This window comes from Hippoglossus stenolepis, chromosome 9 (assembly GCF_022539355.2).
Source record: "Hippoglossus stenolepis isolate QCI-W04-F060 chromosome 9, HSTE1.2, whole genome shotgun sequence".
NCBI lineage: Eukaryota > Metazoa > Chordata > Actinopteri > Pleuronectiformes > Pleuronectidae > Hippoglossus > Hippoglossus stenolepis.
In genome coordinates this window covers 2,662,722-2,684,832 of record NC_061491.1, presented here as the reverse complement: position 1 = coordinate 2,684,832, position 22,111 = coordinate 2,662,722, and the positions used below count along the sequence as shown (strand labels likewise).

The 22,111-nt window shown below is 40.6% G+C and overlaps 1 protein-coding gene across 3 annotated transcripts in view; it reads left to right on the top strand.

Moving 5' to 3' along the window:
* The window catches only part of abca2 (ATP-binding cassette, sub-family A (ABC1), member 2), a 72,051-nt gene that overhangs the window by 34,182 nt on the left and 15,758 nt on the right, over positions 1 to 22,111 (top strand). For all 3 annotated transcript variants that reach the window (XM_047341276.1, XM_047341277.1, XM_047341275.1), the window contains 22 exons: positions 89 to 202; positions 1,874 to 2,050; positions 3,395 to 3,616; positions 4,434 to 4,804; positions 6,129 to 6,288; positions 9,331 to 9,459; positions 9,618 to 9,785; positions 10,439 to 10,535; positions 11,227 to 11,400; positions 12,364 to 12,466; positions 12,915 to 13,029; positions 13,230 to 13,420; positions 14,404 to 14,554; positions 14,687 to 14,891; positions 14,980 to 15,144; positions 16,275 to 16,455; positions 17,765 to 17,977; positions 19,031 to 19,227; positions 19,753 to 19,926; positions 20,185 to 20,381; positions 20,676 to 20,796; positions 20,899 to 21,189. In XM_047341276.1, the coding sequence (XP_047197232.1) occupies positions 89 to 202; positions 1,874 to 2,050; positions 3,395 to 3,616; positions 4,434 to 4,804; positions 6,129 to 6,288; positions 9,331 to 9,459; positions 9,618 to 9,785; positions 10,439 to 10,535; positions 11,227 to 11,400; positions 12,364 to 12,466; positions 12,915 to 13,029; positions 13,230 to 13,420; positions 14,404 to 14,554; positions 14,687 to 14,891; positions 14,980 to 15,144; positions 16,275 to 16,455; positions 17,765 to 17,977; positions 19,031 to 19,227; positions 19,753 to 19,926; positions 20,185 to 20,381; positions 20,676 to 20,796; positions 20,899 to 21,189 (3,916 nt within the window). The remainder of the gene's footprint in view (positions 1 to 88; positions 203 to 1,873; positions 2,051 to 3,394; positions 3,617 to 4,433; positions 4,805 to 6,128; positions 6,289 to 9,330; positions 9,460 to 9,617; positions 9,786 to 10,438; positions 10,536 to 11,226; positions 11,401 to 12,363; positions 12,467 to 12,914; positions 13,030 to 13,229; positions 13,421 to 14,403; positions 14,555 to 14,686; positions 14,892 to 14,979; positions 15,145 to 16,274; positions 16,456 to 17,764; positions 17,978 to 19,030; positions 19,228 to 19,752; positions 19,927 to 20,184; positions 20,382 to 20,675; positions 20,797 to 20,898; positions 21,190 to 22,111) is intronic.

Genomic DNA, 22,111 nt, shown 5'->3' with positions numbered 1-22,111 from the left:
ATGTCCTGTGTGTGTGTGTGTGTGTGTGTGTGTGTGTGTGTGTGTGTGTGTGTGTGTGTGTGTGTGTGTGTGTCTGTGTGTCCTGTAGGTGCACAGTCTTATCTTTGGTACATCTCTTAGAGCTGGTGGACTGACCCAAAGTTGGATTCAGGGGGCAAAAGACAGTATTAAAAAACCTGGAGATAGAGTTCTTAATCTGGAGGTAAGTTTTTACACTACTCAGACTATATAGGAAATATAGGAAATAAATAGGAGACCACTCCAGATTTGTCTTAAACAGAATCTTTGTGAGGCTGACATGCCATTCCAGTGTTTGTTGAATTTGGAATTTGAGAGAAATATTGTCAGTAATTTAAAGAATATAGCATATAATAGTAAAACCAGAGAAACTGCTGTGGTCTTGTAATTTGTTCCTAGTTTCATATACAGTGACACTCACTTTTAATATATCTCAGTGAACAAGGGAAACAACACTGTTTTTAAAATGTTGTATTAATTTCAGCACACTTGATAATGAAAGCAGTACTGTGCTGGTCTGGCTGCTGAGTCAGGGCTGAGAGATCATCCAGTATTGATACACCATCAAACAACTTTATGTGCAAGAACAACTAAACTGAAACTCACACTTTGTTTCTGAAACAGTTTATTTTCCACATAAGCTACAAGGTCAGCTGGGATCTTCTTAGGTGCGTTTGAAACGTTTTGAGTAAATGGGGTTAAACAGTGATTTTACAACAGTTGAACAACAGTAGAACTTCGACAAGGTCAACAGTGAAATAGACAGGTGCTGGTATACAACACAGGCATTCACACAACGGACTAGTGCAACACACTTCAAGAGTACTGCAGCCCAGACATTATATTTGTGTCCTATTCCCAAGACTGTCCTATACTATCTGTTTAGTTTTTATTCTCTGTGTTGCTTTTCTGGAATCATTTTTCAAAGTGTGCATGTGAAAACCAAATGACCAACACAGTGGCACAAACTCTAAAAGTTATCAAATTCCCAATCAGCTACAACTCTACAGCAGTGATGCTATGATGGGTCCCTCACATTATCTCTCAGAACACACCACAAGTTGCTATCATACAACGAGTAGGTGAATGGGGCCCTGAGCTCCTGGCCTTATCCCCCGAACCCTAACCCCCTCCTCAGCAACCCCAGGACTTTTGAATTATGTCACTTTTTGAAAAAACAGTTTTTCATGTTTCACAACAATATTGTATGGTCGTCAGTTCTGTCTCGTCGACACCTTCTCTTTGTCTTGTGGGAAAAAGTTGTAGAACACCATGTCGTGCATAAGTGAGCTGCCCAGCTGAACGTGGGCCAAGTCCATCAGCATTAAGTTAGTCTGAGTTACTGTAGCTGTGCTTTAGCAGCTGTAAATGATGTGCCATGTAAATGTATGAATATCAAACCTATACTTACTTAATAATTAAAATCATCATCCAACTGTCACATAAAGCACTATGAAGTGTCTTTCTCCCTGCTCGCCTCCCCTCTGCATGTGTCAAACTGTGACTGACTCTTTTCAGGAGGCAGGAGCTTGGCACAGCTCAGTAGCTCAGTATGAAATGTCTTCATTCTTGGCATAGACACAGACCAGTGGCTGGAGAGCATAATGAAAACACTCTGATAAAACCACTGTCCACAAGCTGCAGCAGACGGACACAGTTAACAACAGCTGACGAACATATTGAAACGTTTAGCAGCTAAAGAGCCAGATATTTCTCTCAGGAGTTCGACAACACGAAAGTCAATTGAAGTGAATATTACTCATGAAATCATTATAACCCTATTACAGCTGTATCGAGTAGTATCATATTGGTTTTTATTTAAAAATGAGCAAGTGTGTATTGCCCCCACCCCTAGGAGAGTCTGCTGGGAGATGTCCAGGGTGCGGATGGAGGACTGATATACAAAGCCTTACGGGACCCGACAAAGGCCGCCCACAGAGAGGCTCTGCTCACACTGATGTCTCAAGCCTTAGGCCTCACTGGGGTCACAGGAAACCAAGGAAATGACCAGCAGGCCCTGAAGGAGGTGGAGGTAAACCTGCGGATTCAGGCCTTTGTTCACATTTGCACCTTAACAGTCCTGCACACTTACACAGATTTCTTCAGCTAATTCCACCTCTGCTCCGCCATGCTATACCTGGGGACTGCCGTAGGTTACCAAAATCCAACTCATAACAGAAGCAACGTGAGCGTGCAATGCCGGTTCTGCTTAAATGTCCTTAGTCACTCCTAAGTGACTCACTTAAGAATAATTATTCAGACCTTTGGCTGATTTTTTTAGTAGGTCTAATTTACCCCTTGATGATGATTAACATTGTTAGGAAATGTCAAATACAAGGGGTATTTAAGTTCACAGAAAAAAAGCTTTTTTCCATATACTCTCTACTAACTTTTCTCAAATCTACAGCTGCACGCATCTGTATTGATCATGTCTCGTCCATGGATGAGGGTTTGACATACTTTAAGTCAATATGGTTCTAAACTATGACCAGTGTGTGTATGACAGTCGAAGGTCCTGTGCATATCTAGGACTGTATGCAGGGGAAACTATTTAAAAAGTTTTAACACATTTGCAGGTTTGCAGGTTGTTTACACACCTTGTGTGAATTTCTGCACTTCAGCCTCTCCTCGTCAAAATTAGTATTGCAAAAAGAAGCACTGAAATCCTGTCAAAAAGAAAAATCACTTTCCTCTCGGCAGGCAGTTGAAAAAACATTTCACCTGTTTTCACATGTAAAAACAAAACTCATGCCTTCCTTTCAGGGCTTCCGTACATTTGAAATATTCATTGAGTTCATTTGTGGAATTGCAGCAGACTAGCAAATCTCTAAGACAAGTATTTGGTTTTTACATTCAAGGACTTTCAAGGACCCTCATTCCAAGTGGATAAAAAACATATAAATCAGGACATGGAGTTCAGAAAGTATTTTTTTCACCTGTATTAACTTCACAGTTTCTACCACGTTTGCATTTGCCTTTTGTGCTCCTCACTTTTTAGTATTCAAACATTTTTGATGTCTTCAAAGATTCCTCATTGTTAATTAAGGGGCTGCAGAAATCGGATTTTGTACACTGAATGTGACACTATCACTATAAAGTTAAGATGGCATTTAATATTGATAATTGTCAATTGTATTTATCTTTTTGTACTAACTAATGGCAATACACAGAAGCAGAAACTGGGCTCAGTATACCCCCAATTCTCTTTGTGCTCTTTACACATACACAACTATTTCTGTAACTTTTAATGTGTGAACAACAGAGTGCCCAACTGCAAATGTCTCAATGGAGAGATTGTATGAAAACATGATCCGTTATTTCCATATATAAATGGTTGTTAATGGCTCAGCTCTTCAACCTGCTTCTGTCTTCACAGGGGATCCTCCTGACTGGAGCCATCCTGGAGACCCTCACCTGTGGGGAGGGCGGAGCCAGTGAGCTCGGTAACATCCTTTTGGTGCCTGAGAAGCAGCAGCCGGCGCTGCAGGCCTATCGCAGTGCATTGTGCAGCGGAGGGGAGGGTCAAAGGTCAGAGCGCTTCAGGCAGATGAGCCTGGAGCTGAGAGAACAGATCAACACACAGAGTGTCACTGAGAAGGTACAACAGAAACAGTCTATCCAGATCAACTGCTGCTATCAGCTACTTCATACTTCATTTTATAGAATTAATAAGTTAAAGGGGACTTATGGTTTATTTCAACCTGGGCCCTATGTTTATATGTGTGGTTGTTTAAATGAATGGTAGATTAAAAAAACTCTTGTCTCCAACAGCAGCCGTGACACAACAGTGGAAACTGCAAATGTTCCCTAAAAGCTCTTTTTTTACCAACCTTTTTCCAAATCGTGCAGCAGCTCGTTCTCTCTCTCTCTCTCTCTCTCGACCTTGTCCACATCAAAAGATTCCGCCTTAATTATTTCTCACTTTAAAATCCAAAAGAATGAGACTTCTCATTAAGCGAGACATGTGTAATGTTGTCAGACCTTTAACAAAGGTCCAGACAATTTGAGCCTTTTATTGGTGAAACAACACTTTTTCTTGAACATTTCGTGGACTATTGCATTTGCCCCATAAAGATAATAATAATAATAATAATAATTTTTAAAAGAACAATACATTTTACTTTCTGCATCAGCTCAGTTATGTTGAAAGCACAAGGAGACCGTGAATTAATGTATTGATCAAATTAAAAACATGAAAAATAGTAAATGGCTTGCTTTTTTACAATTTGACTCTCATTCAGCCATTCACAACACACAACCATAGAGAACACACACACACACACACACACACACACACACACACACACACACACACACACACACACACACACACACACACACACACTTTATTCTCTCACTAACTCTCCCTCCTCCGTCTCTTCCTCTCTTCCTCTCCTCCACCCTCATCCCACCAGCTTCACCTGGATCAACCCAACTCCTGGGCTCCACTGTCTCAGTCCCAGCTGGGATCATTGTTGAAGGACCTGGTCAATGTAGAGAGGCTTCTCAAGGACGTGGACATGCTCTCTGGCCTGGCTCGCCTGCTGCCCAAAGGAGCCTGTGCTGGTCGCTCTCCGACCTCCCCCCCGAATATGACCTGGCCCCTTAACTCCACCACCTGGGGCCCCAATGCCACTGACATCCCCAGAGAGGAGGGGGAGAAAGGATCCGAGGGAGGGGGAAGAGCCAGAGAAGGGAAAGAGGAGGCAGAGAATCCTCATTCTCAGTTTTCAGCATTTGTACAACTGTGGGCTGGACTGCAGCCAATTCTGTGTGGGAACAACAGGTGGGTGAGACGTTACAAACAATGACAAGACGAGAGCTGCAGTCCAGTGTTGTTTGTGTGAAGAACATTTGCTTGTGTTGTCATGGAGAAATTTGAATCTATTTAAAGGATCATTTCTCCCCATTACAATTTGGCTTGTGTTTTATTGTTTGTCACTTTAACCATTTCATATTTCTATATTAAACACAGAATATTCGGTGATATACCCCTGAAATTTTGTTGTTCTAAAAGATGACACACCAGTTTCTTACTTTTTAGCTCAGGTGACATCCTACAGAATTTCTTATTGTGGCCAATAATCTCTTAACAAACTTTTCAGTTTAATCCTGATTGAACTGTAATTTTTTTTTACATCAAGGCTCTAATATCTAAAGGGCCTCTAAAAAGAGCAGCAGTTCATGAGGAGGTTTTATATCAACGTGTAATGTTTAGCTTGTTCTGCATTCTTTTTCTGAGGCTAAAAACACTGATAAATGCAACATTAAACAAGAGAAAACAAATCAAATTAGTCTCAGTAACAGTCCCCTTTAATTCACTCAATAAGCCATCCCATTTTGTACTCAAGATCCATGAATTATTCCCTGGGAGATTGGTGTAAATGTCCAATATGCACACAATGTTCAGAAAAATCCCTTTGCCCCTTTTGTGCACCATAATCTAATTGGTTCTCTCTTGGCCCATGTCCCGTCCTTCCACAAAGTTTCCTGGGAACAAACACACAAAAACAAACAGACATGGGTGAAAACAACAATAAGAATATTACAAATGATTTTCGAAACTGTCGGTTAGAAATATCAGTTAATTTGGTGAGTGCCTTGAGATAATGTATATTATCATTTGACGCTCTACAAATAAAATTGAATAGAATTGAAATTTGAGCTTTTACTGATCATACAAAACAAGGAATCTTTACTAATATTTCACATGTTTTTTCTCTGTCAATTTGACCTGCACATAGATTTCTAGAGTTGAGATTACTCAGATAAGATGTAAGATGACTCTGAAATGTCATTGTGTTCCCACATTTTATCCTTTTACTTTATAACAACAGATTCAAATGATGTAAAACTTCAAAAAAATATATTTTGGGAATTATTCTCTGATGTTTATGCTCTGCATTTATGTGGCATTCAGTGTCTTAAACAATACTCAGTCCTCACCTTTTTGTATATTTATCATATTTACATTAGATTCAACATTAAAAAGGAAACTAATAATAAGAATTCAGATAATGCAGTTGTTAGGCGTGAAAAATGTGTACTGGGAGCAGTGAGATACGATTAATATGATCAACTTGTGATGGCTTCAATGGCTCGTGTTGCAGGATCATTGAGCCAGAGGCTTTGAAGCAGGGCAACATGAGTTCTTTGGGATTCACCAGCAAAGAACAAAGGAATCTGGGCTTACTGGTTCATTTGATGACTACAAATCCCAAGATCCTCTACTCCCCCATCGGCTCTCAGGTGGATAAAGTGATTCAGAAGGTAAGTACACACAACTGCCTTTGTTCTTGGTGTATGATGACAGCTCTTTCACTCTATCCCATGTTGAGTTATTCTGACACTATGGTTCATTTACTGTGTCTTCCATTAGGTGCTTGCAGGTTGTGTTATGTGCTCTGAGTTTATTAGAGCTGTATAAGTTAAAGCTATGAGTTAAGTATTGCTAGAAAGATCTGTAGAGCTAAGAGCAATCACAAACTGAAAATGATATGTTCATTACTCTAGACAGAGTCACCGAATTGATAAACAATTTCATCCCAAGTTCCGTTTAATAGCTTTCAAAAGTATCTAACAGTCTTCTGCAATTATCATGTGAGGAGGTTGCAAACAAGTAATTGGACTTGACGTAAAGTGCATTTGTCCAAAGTCAAGAATAAACAGAGTAATGCAGCTTAAATGGATAAAGGCCTGGTCCCACCTGCTGTTAAACAGCAAAATATATCAAATCTATCATCTAACTGGAATTAGTAGATTTGCTCATGGAGCCAAAATAAGTGAACTTTGATTCTCAAGTATGTGCTGTGGATTTATAGGAAGCCATCTTGATGGTGCTGACCTTGTAAGGAAATGGAAGTGTGAACATGCTGTGTGGGATTATATACTGCTCAGGTTTACATACTGTACAATGGAGAATTAGGGCCATGTTGAAGAAAAACAATTCTCAGGTTTGAGAATAAAGTTGTAATATTAAGGGGGAAAAGGTGTAATTGAGAAGGAACTTGTAATATTAAAAGGAAAAAAAGGAGTAGATTTACAAGAATAAAGTTGTAACTTTACGAGAATAAAGAAAAAAAAAACTGTTCTCCGGAGTTTCACTCTTCTTAATGTAAAACTTGAGTCAATCTCATTTTTAAACTATGAAACCACTTGAATGTCATGCAGATGAAACAAATGATATACAGTCGACCACAACCAAACATTTCCTCCGCCGCTAGAGGAAAGTTCCTTGGTCTCAGTTTCTTATATTATCTTATATGATACTTGTGATTATGTGGTGGTAATGTGACAAAAGAGTAGTCAGACCTGTCCTGAAGTATAACTCAACAAGATGCTACATATTCCTAAAATGTACACACGCTGATTCTCTGATTTTAACCCTGTAAAATGACTCGTAGACAGAAACTATGACTTCATTCTCTTTGTGCTGCTTTTTTTCCCTTGTAATATCACATCTAAATTCTCAGGATCTCTTTTCCTCAACATGGCTCTAATACTCTGTTGTAGTTATGAGACAGGCATCAGTGCTTCTTTGACCAGAGTGTTCACTTCTCATTAGCGTGTTAATTCAACTCTGTCAGCTGTTCGCCAACTACTTTAGTAAATAGTCTCTACATCACCAGATTTCTTTCACCAAAAATGTTTGACTAAAGGAAAACTGAAGCATGAATTAGGCCCGAGACTTTTTTTTTCTTAAATCAGCTAAACCACTGTTGAAAATAGGTCTATGAGCCACTTCATTGAAACATTCCTTCATCACCATTAACCCAACAATGCTGTTTATTTTTTACTCAATCCCACACACACTGACCAGAAACCAAATGTGTATTATCCACTGCTGAGATTAGTCCCCAATACACTACATTGACTGGATTTTTAGGAAACTACTGTGCTTGATGTTACTGATCCCGACCTTGTTTTAAAGGTTTTACATGGGCTTTACCTGCCCTGCTGAGTCAGTAGTGACAGGGCAAGAAGGGCAATAACAGGGGGAACTGTGTGTTGTATAGTACTGAAGTAGCAAGTAACAGCAAACAGTCGTCACAGTTAAAGCCACCAACTATTGGAATAATTGACCCGTTCACTTAAGAAACAGTATTAATTATCTAATCTTTAAATACAAACTTAAGATATAGCTTAAAACAAACCAAACTTGTGATAATGTGTAATCGTTCCACCTTTGATTTATGTGTTTAACTTTACAGTGTTTTAGTGGCTTTGTATTTTTTCAAGGTGTTGCATTGCTATGCCTCAACGCCAGAGACACGGAGTGGACTGAGACATGTTGTTTTCAGGTTGTCTGTCCCACTCTTGTGAATGCAAAATCTTAACAACGCCTAGAAGGAATTTCTTCAAGTTTGCTACAAACATTCACTTAGACTCAAGGATTGACTGATTTGATGTTGTCAAACATCAAATCAGTCAATCCTTGAGTCTTGAACATGATATATTAAGTTTAGCTTGAGGTAATGTCTTTATTTTTATTAATGGTCACTTGGAGATGAACTGATTAGATTTTGGTGCAGTTCACGTTGACCTTATATGGATCTTGACATTTTGTTTATATAGGTGGAAACTGCACTGCAGCTGTAGTGTATTAATCATGGATCTTTTGTACAGTTAGTTTGGGTGGTATGTATAATGCACAATTATACATAGATATTTGTAATTATATTAGATATGTCAGATTGCCATCTCAAAACTGGCTAGGGACAACAGATGAAAATTTGCTTATACATCTAACTCTGACTCATTTGGTCTGTTGATTAATGAGCACTGTCACTATCAAATAAATGAATAAACAATCCTCTATTACCTGACAGTTTGAACTAATGGAATAATTGAGAGACAAAGACAGTAGTGAAGACAGAAAGTACTCAGAGGTGGACTAACAATAGTTTACTCTTGATAGTGCTGCATGGGCAGAGAGGATGACACTCCCAGTATGAATTATGTGAGGTCAGGGAGACATTTATCATAACGTAAACCTTTAATGGCTTTTGTTTTCCGTACACAAAACATTAATCATGAACAGTCGCACAGAGCCACCTGGCTCTACAGCTTGTATGGCTGCTGGCCTCAACACTCCAAAATGATCTCAAGCATCCAGCATCTGTTAGTTACAGATTATTGGCAGAAGCTAAGGTATAAACAGTAGATCTCTTATCTGTGCAATTGGGCTTAAACCAATGAGATAGCAGAGAGGGTTGCAGGGTGAGAGATGGATTGAAGAAGTGGTGAAAGGAAGGAGTAAAAACCAAATGCAGGGAGAACTAATGAAAGAAAATGATATCTTTCTTCACTCAGGCAAATGAAACATTTGCATTTGTTGGGAATGTGACACACTACACCCGGGTGTGGCTGAACATCTCCGCCCAGCTCAGGACCTTTCTGGAGGAGGGTCGTCTGCACAGTCACCTGGTGTGGCTGCATCAGGTACACTTACATACAAGTCATCTTTGACATAACTAATTGTTCTGTATTATCAGGATGTGAAAAGCCATTTGTGCTTTTGTATTCTTTCATTAAATTAATCTGTTGGTAAACACGTTAGGCTCCACTTATCATCTCTCTGCCTCTCTCTTACTCCCCAGCTGTCCTCAGAGCTCCAGCTGCACCCGGAGCTGTTGAATGGCACAGACAGTGAACTGATGCAGAGTCTGATTGAAGGGAACTACAGTCTTCCTAATACCTCCACCCTGCTGGAGCAGCTGGACACCATCGACAACGCTGCCTGTGGCTGGACAAACTTTATGTCTAAGGTCAGTGCAGTGTGTAGTGAGCAATGGTTCCCAACAAATTGATGTAACTTAACTTTAGTGGATTTAGCATCGCAACAAACAATAAAGTATCAGCTACATGCAGAGGACATGCCTCACATGCCTGAGTCAGCTGCAACACCTGAACATCACCTGCTGCTGCTTGGAGTTCATGAACACTAGTAAGACAGCAAGAGAGCGGTGAGATCAAACTAACTCATATTTATATATCAGTTGTTAAAAGCCAACCCACTAGAAATGATGCCAAGCCTAAACAGTGACAGTTGAAGGATCTTTATACTGTATCCAGTATTCGAAAGGTATTGTCTTAATAGCCGATTTTATATAACTTTTGTTTTATTGAACAGTATCCGGTTTATGTCAAAGGTTGATTGATAGGTCAAATTTAAAGATTGCTGAGACTCCTCCACTTCTGTCTGTGCCTCAATGAATATGAGTATAATACTGTTGGCCAACGATAATATGTGTTGACTTGCTCAGAGATTCAGTTGGAGAAGAACACTTCTCTGCTGAGCCCCTGTAAACATACCAGTGTTGCAGGAATCGAGTCTGATGGCCTATCTTGGTGCTGAGTTTCTTACCAGAATCCATTTCTGCTGTGGAACATTATTTGATTGTTTGCTCTGGGCTCTCAGGTCAGCGTGGATGTCTTCAAGGGCTTTCCAGATGAGGACAGCATCGTCAACTACACCCTGAACCAGGCCTACCAGGACAACGTGTCTGTGTTTGCCAGTGGGTCATCTGTCTGTTTCATGTTTTGATCATCTCACCTCAGCTGCATCAAGTCCACCAACCTCTGATTTGACCCACAGGACCATTTACCTAATTAAATCCTCCACCAGCAGCAGGAGATCACTGTTAAATAAATGGATATCCAACCCTTTTATCATATATCCTAGCAAGAATTAGAGGAAGATTACAGGACCTTTGTAGTCATGGTCACAAAAATAAACACACATAGTCATGGTTAAAAGATAAAACCTTGACAAGTCAGTTTGAAACAGGAAACAAATGGCAGTTTATCATATTGGAGTCCGGTGGTTATTTCCCCTGGATGTTGTAAAGTGTTCCAGTCATATTTCCTGCGGCTGCTACAGGATTTTGTCACTTGAACGCAAACAGATGTCGTTTTGAGGCATTTGCTGTAAAGAGTTATGATCAGTAGATGTTACTTGACAATGAAACATTAAATTGAACTATGGGTGGTAATAAAGTGTTTGCACAACCTCTGAGGTCATTATTAATGGGACGACAGCCTCCTTAGTTGACAATCTACAAAGTAATAGAATAATTAGAAAGAACAGACCCTTTATTCACTAGTGCAGACTATGCACGGTACAGTGGTGAACCTAGAGTATGATGTTGGTTCGCTGGACCAAAGCCAGGACGAAATTGACTTGGTATATGTTCTTTTTCTTGTCAGGTGTGATTTTCCAGACAAACAAAGATGGCTCGCTGCCCCCTCATGTTTTGTACAAAATCAGACAGAACTCCAGCTTTACAGAAAAGACCAATGAAATCAGACGGGCCTACTGGCGTCCCGGGCCCAACACTGGGGGGAAATTCTATTTTCTCTACGGTTTTGTTTGGATCCAAGGTAAGTGACTGAAATCCAGCAGTTCCCGAGGGCTGAACAGACTGCATGTCCATGATGTAGACTGTAGTAATGACTTGATACATAAGCTACATTTTAGTGCAGTGTGCAGATAGCAGTACTCGGTGCTATAGATCAAGACCCAGACACAGGTCCCCAGGGGAGACAGACTGTGGTGTCAAACGCCTTGTGTAATTTGTTTTACTTAGAAGAGGATTTATTCTGGTAAAGTGCTTACTACTGTGCACTGTGAAGTGAGCTCACCTGTGATGATGCCATACAAGCTGCAACAAAAGCACTTTCTCACTGTAAGTTAACTTTTATTTAAGAGCAAAGAGCAGAGAAGATGCTCATCTGACACAGCAGGGCCTATTTTCATGAACCTGTCAGTGAGGTGTAGAGCACAGTCACATGATGCTCTATGTGCCGAGGACATGGACTCCCTGTCTTGACACACAATTACAGTTTGGTAATCGTAGATTATAGTTAGATTCACATTTGGATTAGAAAAGTTAGGGTTATCATATTTTCCATGCACCATAGTGTCTCATAATGATCCCTAACCATCTGCCGACTAATTTCACCTCACTGCCATATGTACTAAGAAGGTAGAAGTTATACAGTCCTGTTTTTTAAATATTGTTTATTTCTGTTATTATTATTTTTTTTTTTAAGCTTAATTCAGTCTAGATTTGCCTGCTTGGAAATAATTGCGGATGTCTGATAAAGATAAAGATGTCTGCTCCATCCTCATACTCTAACATAAGCATGATAGTGGTAAAGAATTTTGAGGGTTAATTTTAATATGTATTACGCTACAGATTACAGAATACATACCCTTAAATATAGGTATTACAATTACTTCAGCATTGTCTTATTGTTACTTTCTCTCCTCTTCTCTCTCTCTCTCTCTCTCTCTCTCTCTCTCTCTCTCTCTCTCTCTCTCTCTCTCTCTCTCTCCTCCAGATATGATAGAGAGAGCCATCATCAACACATTTGTGGGCCATGATGTGGTGGAGCCTGGCAACTATGTTCAGATGTTCCCCTACCCATGTTACACCAGAGACGAGTGAGAAATGTGCTTTGTGTCATGTTGTACTTGTGATGTTCTGGTTTCTGTTGTCCTGTTAAGGTCAATGTTGACAACGAAAATGGCAGTAGCAAGTAATTAGTACATTAAGTAGAGATGGAAAAATTGGATATTAGAAATTCAATATGTTATGTTTTATGTTATTAAAATTAATCAATATAATGATATAATAAGTGTCATATAATATATATATAATATGCGGTATGAAACACTATTTCATAAAAATGATATCCTTCATATTTGAAAATTATGTTAAGACACTCTGAAGATCCTTTGCAATTGGTATGTAGTGTTGGTTAAGACTGTATTTTTGTGTATCTGGTCTTTACTTGACTCCCTGTGCTGTGTGTGTGTGTGTGTGTGTGTGTGTGTGTGTGTGTGTGTGTGTGTGTGTGTGTGTGTGTGTGTGTGTGCGTTCTTTTTCCAGTTTTCTGTTTGTGATTGAGCACATGATGCCTCTGTGCATGGTGATCTCCTGGGTTTACTCAGTAGCCATGATGATTCAGCATATTGTGGCTGAGAAGGAGCACCGGCTCAAAGAGGTGAGACCATGACAAGACTACTATCATCTATCATCTATCATCAGCATGTTTGGTGTGTTGTATCACAATGGTTCCTCCCAGAACACGACTTCTTAATATTATATCAATATGCAGACACACACAAACACACACAAGACTATTCGTTAACGAGGCTGCAAAGTACAGTTACAAATTGTGTAACCATCATGCCACTTTCTCAGGTGATGAAGATGATGGGTCTGAACAATGCAGTCCACTGGGTGGCTTGGTTCATCACCGGCTTTGTCCAGCTGTCCATCTCTGTCACTGCTCTGACAGCCATCTTGAAGTATGGCCGGGTGTTGCTCCACAGTAACCCCTTCATCATCTGGCTCTTCCTCACTATCTACGCTGTGGCCACTATCATGTTCTGGTGAGATCTCCGACCTCCTCTAAACAGCTCAACAACTGACTGCACAGTTCAGACAAATATAGGAGACACTGCGCTCACGGCACTCTAAGTGCATATTGTTTTCAGTAATATTGTTCAAATAATAACAGCAATGGTTCTAAAAGCTGCTGATTACTGACCTGCTGCATGTATGCATGGTCAATGTCAACACAGCCCTCCCAGTAAAAGCAAGACACGAGCAGAGCAGCAGCAGCCTCAGTCCACCATCACAGGGTGTGTTCAGGGACACTGTTATGTCGAGGTCGCCTGCAATTTAGCACCACAACAACGCAATGCACATTAACTGAGATAAAGAAAATTGAAAATATGCTTAAACATGAGCTGCTTATATGCAGCCTGTGTAAACAACTGCATTGCTTGAAACTGGGTCGTATAAGTGCAGACCAGCCATTAAAGTTCCCAGCTTACTACAGTGCATATTGAATCAGAAATAAGGCTGTAAAAGAGTGTTAGTATTTTAGTTACAGCATTTTACGCAAAAGGACATTTATGATTATTTTTATTTATATATATATTTATATCATATTTTATTTATTTATTATCAGTCTGTTATTGCTCAGTTGAAATAAAAAAAAACACAGAAAATAGTATCAGAACAGATTATTAGTACTTTTTGTTTAAATACTTCACTGTGTCTAGGAGTGATTAGATTGAATGGTGAATGGTCTGTATTATATAGCACTTTTCCTGGTGTATCACCACTAAAAGTGCTTTACACTGGAAGCCATATTCACTGCTATGCTTCTATATGCTGTGCTTTTTTTTTATCATCACTCACACATTGACGTCAGAACAGCCGTCAGGGTTAATTTAGGGTTCAAGGACACTTTGGCGTGCAGACTCTACCTCCTTAGCCACTGCTGCCCACAGATTGATTGAATATGTTATTACATGAAAACTACTGAGCAGTAAAGAAACTCATGTAACTTCCATTTGTTTTCCAGTTTTTTGGTATCAGTAATCTACTCTAAGGCCAAGCTGGCTTCAGCCTGCGGAGGAATCATCTACTTCCTCAGCTATGTGCCCTACATGTATGTGGCCATTAGGGAGGAGGTGGCCCATGATAAGATCACTGCCTTTGAGAAGTGCATCGCTGTAAGTCCTCTTCTCTATTTTCAACTTTTTATTTGAATCTAACTAATTTGGGCTTAGATCATAAAATCTGCTCCCAGAAGTAACCCAAATGATACTTATATGAATAAATTCTTGCTTCCCCGTCTCCTCCAGTCTCTGATGTCCACCACAGCCTTTGGTCTTGGCTCCAAGTATTTTGCACTATATGAGGTAGCAGGTGTTGGCATCCAGTGGCGGACCATTAGCCAGTCACCAGTAGAAGGCGATGACTTTAACCTGGGTCTGTCCATGATGATGCTCATCATCGATGCCAGTGTGTATGGTGTTCTAACCTGGTACATTGAGGCTGTGCATCCAGGTATGAAATCACCATCCTCTGAATTCCCACTCAATAATTTACATAGAATTCCTATTGGCAAACACTAAGTGTTTTTGCTCTCTTATAGGAATGTATGGGCTGCCCCGCCCATGGTACTTCCCCCTGCAGAGGTCCTATTGGTCAGGCAGTGGCCGCGTTGAGACCTGGGATTGGCCATGGTGTGGAGGGGGGGCTGCCAGGCTCAGTGTGATGGAGGAGGACCAGGCTTGTGCGATGGACCAGCGGAGAACTGGTATGGACAATATCTAAACCAACTCATCAACTTGGACACGTTTTATTATTCATGTCACAGTAATGACTTACTTACTGTCTGTAAATGTTCTGGTGGTCTCATACTGATTACGCACACGAAACAGTAAATTCCCTTTCCTAAGTATTATTGTGATTGACACACACACACTCACTTCTGATTTTAATTCCTTGTTTAACTTCCATAAATCAAACAAATTGTTCATTTATTTTGTCTAGATCAAAACCCATAGATTTAGCCAACCAGACATTTTGTCAAATAGGGTTATTTGCTTTCTTATATAAAACATGTCTATTAAATATGAAGCCACAACCAGTTTAATTTAGCTTAGCAAAATGACTGAAAACAGAAGGGCTAGCTTAAGGTGAATATGATTTAGTTTGTGGTGCTTGCAGCATTGAAAAGTGACAGGCAAGTAAATCAACAGCAAAATGTCTTTCCAGAAACAGTGCGTCCTTGTTACTGTGGAAAAACCGCACATATTTGTCAGCAGATATTGGAGGGACAATTCAATTACAAGAATTCAAGAAAACAATTCACAGTGAGTTCTGTGGGTTATCAGAGTGTCAGGCACCATGATTAACCAAATCCAATTCATCTACATGTGTACAGCACTGTCTGCATGGAGAGAGAGAAGTCAAAGAGAAAATATTGTAACATTAGAATTTTGTGTATGATCCTAATGACAAATCCTTATACTCTTGCTATTATTATTGAAAGTCAAAAAATGATGATGGACACTGGAAGGTCTGTTTCGTCCATGTGGTGGGTGGACAACACCGGAGTGACTGAGAACCTTACAGGAATGACACAACATCTACGGTGTACTCTATGTCTTTATCATAATAAGGATCTTTGACATTTCTGAATATTTTAGACTTTAGATTATTGTCAAGTTGTAGTTCTAGGCTATATTTCTGAGTCATGTAGCATTAATTACTCAAGTTACACTGACTGCACCAGACTCAATACTTAAAAAACGGAATAAAGTTGGTATGTATGTGACCCCAAAATGAACAGGTGAGAGAGAGAGAGTTAAGAAAAGAAGTAAATGAGAGTAACAGAGTATTTCTTTTCATGTAATCTATCTCCTTTTTTCTTTGTTACCACAGAGGAGATGCGGGGCATAGAGGAGGAGCCGAGCCACCTGCCCTTGGTGGTGTGCATAGACAAACTCACCAAGGTTTACAAGACCGGCAACAAACTGGCCCTGAACAAACTCAGCCTCAACCTCCATGAAAACCAGGTGGTCTCCTTCCTGGGACACAATGGTGCTGGCAAGACCACAACCATGTGAGCGGGACTAGTGTGTGTTTACATGTGCATGTGTGTGATAGTTACAGTGAGCACTGAAGATCAGTGCTCAGATGAAATACTGATATGTTAAAGACTTTTTATTGAGTACAGAAGATACCACCCCACCCAACACAAAGGAATTACACTACGGCCTTTAGTGTCACATAAAATCTGTCAATACAATCATCAAAGATTCCTGTACTGGTGATTGGATTTTAATTGGATTGGGTGGTAAACAGCTACTACCACCCAATCCAATTAAAATCTGTCTCTTTTTTTACAAAAATCAAGTTTAAACAAAGTTTGAATGACACACAGGTCATTCAAATGAATTCAAAAGGTCAAGCTGATAGTGATGTTTTTGATGAGACACCATTTAAAATGTATACTGTTTTAATTGGAACAGGCCATTTCATATAGCATGAAATTTGCAGAAATAAAAAACAACTGGAGACAATAAGATAGTTAAAATTAGTATTAACACTGAGTGGCACAAAGCTGGGTAAATTAAAGCACAACTACGTAACGTTTGCTGACCAGCAAAAATGTCCTCTACAGCCACCTGTGGTAATTACAGGACACTGGTAGATTAACATTTCCAGACAGTCAGTACCTGAGCACTTACAGACATAGGAAGTAACGTCCCTGGATACTAGTGGCTCATATACAGAAAACAAAGCCCATCAATCGCTCAGGCAACAAACTAAAATCGGTGCGTCTGTCATTGTCAGAGTAGCCATCAGCAACATGGGAAGAAATCTTCCCGCTCCAGTGGTCCTGTGCACCCTCAGAGTATCTATAAAGTTTTTACTATCCTCCACAGGCAGGGAGCCCTGGGCATTACACACGTATGTTGTGGGGATAGTTTAGTGACAGTCTGTTAACTGTGAGACCTGGGGCAGAAAATACTCACTCAAATGACAACCCAGGATGTCTTTTAACTGATAAATATTGTATTCATCTGTCAAAATTCTTATCTTCAGTTAACAGTTAAACAGTTCACTAGTTTCATTAACACGAGTAAATGTCATTTGTTTGCCTGGACCCCTGGAGATCCACAGTGTATCATCCTTGAATGATGATTGGTCTGTCAGCTGTTCATGAAAAACTACAAAGTCTTTAGCTTGACAGTTATATTTCAACATGTGTATCAAGCAGATTAATCAACTCATCCAGACCAAAAGCATAAAATAAGTTTCACAAGATCCAATGTACTATTGTGCACAACATACAAATAATGGCTTGAATTGTCTCTGACTATTTCACTATTGCTTCATCCACTGACCCTCACATGGAATTGCCATAGGTCCATCCTTACAGGCTTGTTCCCGCCCACTTCTGGCTCTGCAACGATATATGGTCATGACATCCGCACGGAGATGGAGCGTATTCGCCAGAACCTGGGCATGTGTCCGCAGCACAACGTCTTGTTTGACAAGCTGAGCGTGGAGGAGCACCTGTGGTTCTACTCCAGACTCAAAGGCATGGCTGAAGAAGACATACGCAAGGAGATGGACAAGTCAGTATAAGTTTATTCAATGTCTGTCTGCGCCAATCAGACAAATACAATGCATAACAAATAAAGGTTGTCAAGCACCTCACATAACCAGACACATCAGACATATTTCATAGCTCCCTGCTCCTCTGGAAGGTAGAATGGGTGAAAGATCTTCAGGTTGGCCCCGTCTTTAAAAGAGTTACCTGCTACCTCTTATTCACTTTGTTGTATTTTCTAATCGTCTATTGCTAAAATATAAAAGAAAAACATAACAAATGATAACAATAACACAGAGGGTTGAGAGTCTCCAGAGTTGAACAATAGAGGAAAATAAGGATCTTTGTGTCATAGTGTAAAAGTGTAATAGTTGTAGTCCTTTCCTGTAAATGACACCTATGTTTGGGTCTTATGAGTTTAACATCAAGGTATTTATAGGTATTTACTTTTTCAAATAGAGGTCAAGGCCTTTATTTGGAGCAGGCTCCTTATTTCTGTTCCCTAGTCTTCCACCTTTATCTGTGTCCTTTAGTTTAGTATAATGCACATTTCCCAAAACACCAATTACATGAGTTCAACAACAGACACGGGTCATACTCGCCTCTCTGCTGCTCTCAGATTCTCTTCTCTAGCTCAAATACTGATTTTATACACTTGTAATATTCTATAGTTCCACCTCAGCATTTTCTGCATTTGTAGCATTAAGCCTCTGTCAGTTAATCTCAACACATGTTTCTCATTGAAGATCTTCCAGTAGCTTAATAGTTCCCTTCCTCTTACTCCTGGAGGTTCTTATTGTGAAACAATATGAAAATGTTTATGTTAAACAAAACTTAATGGAACTAATGCTGTGAAAATATACATAATAATCAGTTTATTGCATTACCTGTTTAGTGTAGATAACTAGTTACGACTGGCGACTGTATAATGTTAGTGATAGACACTATGGGTTGTTAAACCACTACAATTCAAATCATAACAAACATCATCTCTTACATAGTGAGGTTGAGACCTTAAAAAATGTACAGCAAGTAACAACTTGTGTGTTTGTTTGTCTGTGTTTGCGTGTGTCTCCAGGATGATTGTCGACCTGGAGCTATCAAACAAGCGCCACAGCTTGGTGCAGACTTTGTCCGGTGGGATGAAGAGGAAGTTGTCTGTGGCCATTGCCTTCGTTGGCGGCTCCAGGGCCGTCATCCTGGACGAACCCACAGCGGGGGTGGACCCTTATGCCCGCAGGGCCATCTGGGACCTCATCCTCAAGTACAAACAGGGTGAGTGGCAGCTCAGTGCCTTGCATCATAAACAGCTGTTCAAGTTGCAGTTTAAGGTTGTTCTGAGGAAAAGAAAAACACTTTTAGATGCAAATTGATGCAAAAAAATGCAGGTATCTGCTGTTTTAAAGCATATCCTTCATTAATATGGGACCTTTTGCACATCAAAGAATTCCTTGGCTTACTCTTCTGCCTGGAAACTTTTTCTGCAGACTCAAAGAAAAACTTCCAAACTCTGTTTTAAACTCTCAAGACGTGACATGGATACAGTTGTTACGTTCTCCGTTTGGTCTCGCGAGCCGTCTCTGGACCTTAAGATGTTCAGTGTCCTTGCATAAAGTGAAAAATATTCTTGAATTGTATTGATTTCCTTCTGGATTCAGTTTCCCATCAATGTTGCAGATGTATTTCCTCAGATTTATTTCCTGTCCTTTTTGTCCTTACTTGTGATTTCTGGTTTGATAATTGCAGTGCAAACCAGCTTCTTTATGTGTGTAATGAGAGTGTGTTGTACCTCTGCATCAGGTCGCACAATTCTGCTGTCCACCCACCACATGGACGAGGCAGACCTTCTGGGAGACCGCATTGCCATCATCTCACATGGGAAGCTCAAGTGCTGCGGCTCACCGCTCTTCCTGAAGAGCACCTACGGAGACGGATACAAACTGACGCTGGTCAAAAAGCAGAGCGAAGGCCCAGGTGTGTGAACATGCGCTTTTATGTGCAGATTTTCTGCCATTTTTTTAGCTAAATCGGCCATAAATTATCGACAGATTTAGTGTCAAACTAGTAGCAGGAAATGTCATTGACAGTGTCCTTGAAACGTTTTAGCCCTCTGCGTTTTTTTGTGTTTGAGTTCATCACGTCTCACTCTTTGCCATGTCTCTTTAATCATCCCGTCCTCTACTGCTCCATCCCTCCATTCATCTCCATGCCTGTTTTCCTTTCACCCTTCAGGCCAGGGCAGCCAGCAGCTGCCTCCTTCGTCTCTGTCTCCGTCCTCCTCTCTGTCACCTTGCTCAGAGGCCCGGGTCACCCAGTTTATTCGGCAGTTTGTTGCTTCCTGCCTGCTGGTGTCTGATTCCAACACTGAGCTGTCCTATGTACTGCCCTCCGAGGCTGTGAAGAAGGGCTGTTTCGAGAGGCTGTTCCAGGTACACACACACACACACACACACACACACACACACACACACACAAACCTCTTGTCCTGTGTACGGTATTCTGTTACTTGATAAACAGTAAAAGCAGTTATTAAAAGAGCTACTAAAAAGGCCATTTTCTAAATGGCAAAGACATGTTACTACCAGGGCTATGTGACAATTAATTCTGAAAGGGTTTACAAGCCATTTTACCAATCCCTGTATAGTTAGTGGGATGCATTGCCAATTTGTCATTAATCCACTGTACAGTCATGTGTGTTTCTCCTCTGCTGTTGGTGCCTCCAGGCTTTGGAGCAGAGTTTGGACAGCCTGGCCCTGACCAGTTTGGGGGTGATGGACACCACCCTGGAGGAGGTCTTCCTCAAAGTGTCTGAGGAGGACCAGTCTCTGGAAAACAGTGACGCTGGTGAGAGCTCCGAGCAGCTCAACACCTTCTAGTTTAAAGTTCAATCTGTGGCTCCAAGCTGAGACAATAACCTTCTCCTTCTCCGTCTTTGTCAATGAGCAGACATGAAGGGTTCCCCAGGGGGCAGCTCAGTGGGGAAATCCTCAGTGGGCTCAGGAGGCCTGGGGGGGACACAGGGTGAGATTGGACCCTCAGTGGAGAGTGTGAAGCCGGAGGTGGAGCTGAGTAACCTGGTGATGTGTTCCAAGCTGACCCAGAGCCAGTCATCTCTGAAATCCTCCTCGTCCATCGGCTCAGTGAGGGGGGATGAAGGAGGACTCTACGCAGACTTCTATGGAGACTACTGTCCGCTCTTTGAGAACAGCCAAGAGCCCGACTCTGCCAGTCTCAGGGGTAAGACAACAAGATTGTAGATGTACTTTTCAGTTTAGTCACTGAGCCTCATGAAAGCTGCAACCAAGGGCTTTTGGATACAGTACAATTTATATTTCTGTAACAGTAAGAGAGCTGTCATGTACATGTTATTTGAGACAACTTGTTGAATTTTCTCTCAGGTTAAACAAACTTTACGATTGGCCCGGACCTGTGGTGCATGGCTGGTTCTGATCATCTCAACACAATACCTTGATCTGAATGAATGTGGAGTTTAAATATGTCACTGAAATCAACTAAAACAAGGACAGCTCAACACAATGTTACTTCAACTATACAAAACACAAGCAAACTGAGAAAACGTCATCAATTTGACAACACGTGCTACAAATACACACAACACAACTAAATATACATACGGCCTGCTAGTGGCACAGACCACAACTGATGTGTTTCCAGGGGATGAACACTGCCGCAATAAGTCTGAATCATATGATCAAGATTGTAGTGCCACTATGTTGTTTGGTACTTAAAACTTGAAAAGGGGATATTGAAGAAACAGTTCTTTATGCAGGAGTAGGTGATAAACTGCTGCTGTGTATTAACTAAAACTAACAAAACAAACAAGAGTTTAAATAAACTATGGGAAAATCATACTAAGCCAAAAAAAGAACTAAACTATTGGAATCTGCAGCCTCACAGCAAGCTGCCTACTCTCCTCTCCCTCTGCTCTACTGACTGACATTTACCACCTCAGCCTCACCTGCCTGGAGCCTACCACCTGCCCCGCTGGGTATAGGGTGAGCTAGGCAGAAAGATTAGTAAAGAAACCACAATCAACATTGTGATCACAAGATTAAATTAGGATTCTGGGTTACTGCTGAGCTCACAATTCTATCTTTATGCATAAATACATCAGATAAATGCAATAACTCGACTTAAA